Source organism: Carex rostrata, chromosome 12, assembly GCF_964058835.1.
Source record: "Carex rostrata chromosome 12, lpCarRost1.2, whole genome shotgun sequence".
Classification (NCBI taxonomy): Eukaryota; Viridiplantae; Streptophyta; class Magnoliopsida; order Poales; family Cyperaceae; genus Carex; species Carex rostrata.
Window position 1 is genome coordinate 2,437,614 of NC_135929.1, and position 5,713 is coordinate 2,443,326.

At 32.8% G+C, this 5,713-nt stretch overlaps 1 protein-coding gene across 1 annotated transcript; it reads right to left on the reverse strand.

The window, feature by feature from the left end:
• Positions 1–3,331: 3,331 nt before the first annotated feature.
• ACO1 (ACC oxidase 1) lies at positions 3,332–5,019 on the reverse strand. Its single transcript, XM_078311810.1, has 3 exons — positions 4,918–5,019; positions 4,206–4,429; positions 3,332–3,966 (listed from the first exon to the last, which is right to left on the reverse strand). The coding sequence occupies exons 1-3, from the start codon at positions 5,017–5,019 to the stop codon at positions 3,399–3,401; spliced, it is 894 nt and encodes a 297-aa protein (XP_078167936.1). The 3' UTR covers positions 3,332–3,398.
• Positions 5,020–5,713: the final 694 nt, after the last annotated feature.

Genomic DNA, 5,713 nt, shown 5'->3' on the forward strand with positions numbered 1-5,713 from the left:
CCATTTCCATAACTATTATTTTGTACTTTTTGAAATTTTAGCATGAGGTGGTCCCGTGCAAGACTATGACATGAGGCCCAACTTCCAGTAGGAAACTGTTTTCTTTTGAAAACAGGTCAATTGTAAAGTCATAAAAACTTAAGAAACTCATAATCTTATTATTTTACGAGGAGGGTTCAAATGCCTCCATCATGTCTCCATATCTCTCCATCATTTTGAAAATTCAAACAGTCGATCCGAACCGCTCAACCTAACCTCCATACTAAAATATGTTTGGAGACCAAATTTTATATATTTAGGAATTTGTTTACTATTTCTTTAGATAAGTACAAAAATACTGTTTTTAGATGATTCAGATTTACTGATTTTGTACCTATCTAAAAAAATAGTAAAAAAATTCCTAAAAATATAAAATTTGGTCTCCAAATATATTTTAGTATGGAGGTTAGGTTGAGCGGTTCGGATCGACTGTTTGAACTTTTAAAATGATGGAGAGATATGGAGGCATGATGGAGGCACAAAAACATGGAGGCATTTGAACCCTCCTCTTATTTTATTATTACTTGTTTCAGGTACGCTTTTACTGTCCTTAGCACAATTCTTGTCAACTGGGCTTCTAGTTTTCATGAATATGAATTACAACAGCGTTTAGTAACTTTCTTAACATTATTTTTCAGTCGGCTAGCTCCGACCTATTCCATAACTAAACAATTAAATTTTGGTTTTTTTTTAAAATAAAGAAATAGCAATTGATAAATTTGTTACTTATTTAAAGCGGTTCTTGGATAGGCATCAAACAAACATCTTAAAAACATCATATTCACCTATTCGTTTACTAATGCTGTTATTATACACAATTTATTAATTGAAACTGCTAAAATTAATACTGACAATGTGTATTGGAGCAGAGTGATGAACATGACCTACAAGGATAATAATGTCAAACTGCAATTAGATTAACAGATGTTAAATTATGTGAGCAAGGAAAAGAATAAAGGTAGTCAGATCATAGTTACCCACTTAATATATAATAGAAAATCAATAAACAACAGATCCTATAGGTTTTTCTGTTGTTCTAAAAAAATAGAAAAAAAAAATAATCGAAAAATTACTGAAAATTTCCTTGATATAACCCTCTACCAGTTCCTAACTTCCTATGACTTGTTCTTTTAGCTCAGAAAAAAAGATGTTTCTGCCAAGCTAACTTCCTCCAGCTTTGTGCACAACACAGCTTCGCCTAACAAAAGCTACTCCTAACCTAGATTCCTGCACAACAAAATCGTACTTGTTTGCTTCCGGCACGATCGAAACTCTACGAACTCCAGCTTAAAAAATTAAGAGGTGACATAACCAAACTTGGTCATTACCCTCTGGAATAGCTTTTTACCAAAAATTAATGAAGAAAATTGCTTTAATACACAAGCTTTTGCTGGATGGTTCAAAATTATTTAATTAGATAATCATGTTATGTAATCGAGATTTCCTAAAATCAAATAACAAAGATATAAAAGTAATTTTGTTAAAATCTCAATTTATTTTATTGGTGAATATATATATATATATAGGATTTGGTCTTCAAACACATATTAATATGGATAACAAGATCCATAGTAATCCTGGCGGTCTGGTTAGCATTAATATGTATAGAGGATTACATATTATGTTTCAACAAAGTTTTTTATGTTTGAAGACCAAATTTTGAAAAGTCGACCGTTAGGATAGCATCTTGTTGAATATCGCTGTTTTTTTAGATTTTTTCATATGGATAGCATATGAGTTAGGATTACTATGGATAGCATAGAGTTAGCATAGACCAAAGTTAGCTAACCAGACCGCCAGGATTTACCAAAATAGCACCGTAGCCAAGTCCTATATATATATATATATATAGAGTTAGGCTAGGGTGCTATGGATAGCATAGAGGCCTCTATGCTACGGCTCAATATTTGAGTTTTCAAAATCCAAACGGTCGATCCGAACCGTTCATCTTATTCTCCATATTAATATCTGCTTGGAGACCAAATTTTACATTTTTCTGAATTTTTTTACTATTTATTAAGCCACTTTGAAAATCGCTAATCCAACGGTTTTACTGTTTTGTGCAGCCACCGTTGGATCAACAATTTTGTAAAATACTTAATAAATAGTAAAAAAATTCATAAAAATGTAAAATTTGGTCTCCAAGCAGATATTAATATGGAGAATAAGATGAACGGTTCGGATCGACCGTTTGGATTTTGAAAACTTGAAAATTGAGCCGTAGCATAGAGACCTCTATGCTATCCATAGCACCCCAGCCTAACTCTATATATATATATATATGAGTAGAACTAGGATGCTCTTAAGCTTACCAAAGCTTTGGTGAACTTAACTCTAAAACTCATCAAATCGATTTCAAATGACAAATCCGAACCGTTGAAACCCACATACCTTACGTGTGATGCATCTACATGTGAAATTTTTAAACATTCGAATTAATTTAATATAAAGTCAAGCGGTCAAAAACCCACATACCTTACGTGTGATGCATCTACATGTGAAATTAATTTTGGTGGGGAGGGTCACACTTACTTGTTTTCTAGTACAAGTAGCTACAGATTTTGCTATGACTTTTTACTATCGTCCTACTGCTACAGGTTTTACATTGTTACCTAATTTTATACTCTTCCCTTTGTCATTATTTATTTTAGTAGTTACATGGCACAAGCATCCTTGTGTCCCTTGAAGTTTCTGTTTTTAGGTGTTAATTTGTTTGCATAATAACATGATAGGAATGATATTATACTAGCAATACAATATTTCATGGAGGGATATTTCTTTTTTTTAGCAAGGTTTTCCCTAAATATGGAAGAGTTAATATTAGGTCCATTATTTTTGTAATGAAAACAATGATTTGTGCTATTTTTATGAAATAACAAAAGTTACTGTAAATTACTGCTTGGAGTAGGCATCTAAATGTTATGGCAATATACTCCTAGTAGGCTATTCTTAGTTCTTTTAATTGAAATAGCAGGTTTTAAAGAAATTTGCAAATAAAAAAGCAAGAACTGAGATAAAGAATATTAAAAAAAAAAAAAAATAGCTCTTAAGCCCATCTTTAGTTCTTCACCGGAAATTCAAGATTTACTTCCTCCAAAGTATGGCCCATAAAGGCCCAAAACATTTTCTCATTGAGGTCCCCTGTGGTTATATTTTCAAGTAGGTTGACACTCATGGGAACTCTCATAGGAATATATATTTTTCCAAAATACTGCTAAAACCATTACAGTAGGAGACCATAAAGAGGCCATATGATACACATATCATAAACAACATATCACATAGAACCACACATTTATTAATTATTTCCCATGAAAAAAAAAAGACCAAAGAAAACATAAAATAGACATGAACTATTACTACTTGTTGAACATGTCCTTCAGTGCTTGAAATCTGGCTGCCTTGTCTCCAAACTTGGTACCTTGATAGTAATCCAGATACTCTTTGAATTGGTAACCAGCTGGATATAACAGCTTTGGGTCGGGTTTAATAACAGAATTTGCACCTGGATTGTAGAATGTTGCAATAGATAGCCTACTTCCTTCCTTCTCTGCCCGGACCCGGTGTGAGATGCTCTTGTAAAACCCATTGCTCATAATTTCAACTTGGTCCCCCAGATTTACAAATATTTTGTAATCTTTGTTGGGTGTTACTGGGACCCACTTGCCATCCTTGTAGAATTCTAGACCCGGTACGTTATCGTCTTGCAGAAGCAAGATAATGCCGCCCGCATCTGTGTGTTCCCGGAGTCCAAAAACTCGGTCTGGATGGGGGCAATTTGGGTACTTGGCAACCTTTGTGCCAATAAATGGAGGTGAGAAAGTTTTTTTAATATGGTCCTTGGCTAAGCCGAGATTTTCACTAATGCCCTCAGCTAGTTTTTCTGCTACCTTGGTCAATTGGTGTATGTATATCTCCACAGTATCACTGTCACAATTATTAAATCTTCTGTAAGGATGTAATCAATTGTCAGGAAGACTTGTTTTGTTTACTAACACAAGCTATTTATGGCATTGAGGTAGAACATATTGTGCATGAGGAAAACAATAATTTTAGAGTGAATTTGATCGTCATGAAAAAATGACAAAAATGTCAGAAATTATATCAAGACCAGTTTTGTTTGTTTTTAATCATTTTGTTACAAAAGCTCATGAAAATAGATTTACCGAAACTCCGCTCCAATTTCTGGAAAATCCTCAATATTGGATTTTGGATGGTGTTGAAGAAAATAGGTACTTTCCCAATCCACCTCCAAGGCATTTGTTTTTAGTCCCAATTCCTTAACCAAATCTGAGTCAAAGAAGCTTTTCTCCAGGTACTTGTCATAGTGGCAGTTCACAAAATCTCTCACCTTATCCATTAAATTCTTATCAATACCATGGTTCTTCACCTATCAAACAATTTTAAGTTTCTAGTTTGTTATAAACTCAAAAAGATAAGACAGCATATTATGTGTAGTGTACCTTTTGTAATTAATATATACCTGTGTCATATAATCATATTAGATATATATACCAATTTTCTGTTTTTGGTATTTCAATAACCACTGTATGCAAGAATACATGCACATATATATAAGTTATTTTCATTGATATACATTTGGCCAGCATTAAATTAATGGAATCTTGTTATTCTAAGCAAGGCACACTTAATTCATATTTAGAAGAAAAAAAAGTTTTCAAAAGGGCGATCTTTAAAATTTAAGCTAAATGCTGTAAATAGTCAATGTCTACAAAATTTATAGAAGCTGACAATTGTTAGCGTCAAGTGTAGATTTAAAAGTCACTGACCAAATCAAATCAAATGTACGTGTAATTCTAATTTTTTCAAAAATTTGAATAAAAAGTTGGTAAAAAAATATAATAACAAAATTAGTACCCAAAAAAAGCCCCACTTCTCACATGCATCATGAAGTTGCGCCATTGCCTCCGTTCTCTTGGCATCATCAAGAGCTTTGAGGTCTATTACTGGAATCTCCATTTCTCTCTTTTATAAACTAATACAAATCTAGATGTAGAACTCTATTAGTTTGCCTATAAAACAATGGTTCTACTAGTAACATATATTTATAGGGATCTCTTTAGGGTCAATGTAGTCTCATTTTATACTTTAATTAATTAATGGTTAATTATCCATAAAGGGTCTACTTTAACTGGACTCAACTCTGTTGCAAGCATCTCTTCCCACAGATTTGAAATTATGTATGCTTCCTTTGCAAATTTCAACATGGATTCATGTATTCAGAGCATGCAATAATTAGATCCAGAGTTTGAGATTCCAGGTCAAACAATATGGTATATTAAAAAAAGGTATGGATGGGATGGAAAGAAATTGTGGGTGTGAAGGTTTTGAAAATTCCATCCATTCTAAGTTTGTGTGCAGGTGCATTTTTGACCAAATAGAATTCAATGTATGGACGGTGAGGTGCATGAATTGGTATAGCCATATAGTTGACTCTTCTCAAAATCATGTGCAAAGAATTTGCAATGAATTGTTTATTCAGAGCATGCAATGCATGGAGGAGTTTGTGCATTAGACCATAAATCTAAAATTCAAAATCTAAATGGCCGATCCAAACCGTTCATCTTGTTCTCCATATTAATATGTGCTTGGAGACCAAATTTTACATTTTTCTGAATTTTTTTACTATTTATTAAGTATTTTACAAAATTAT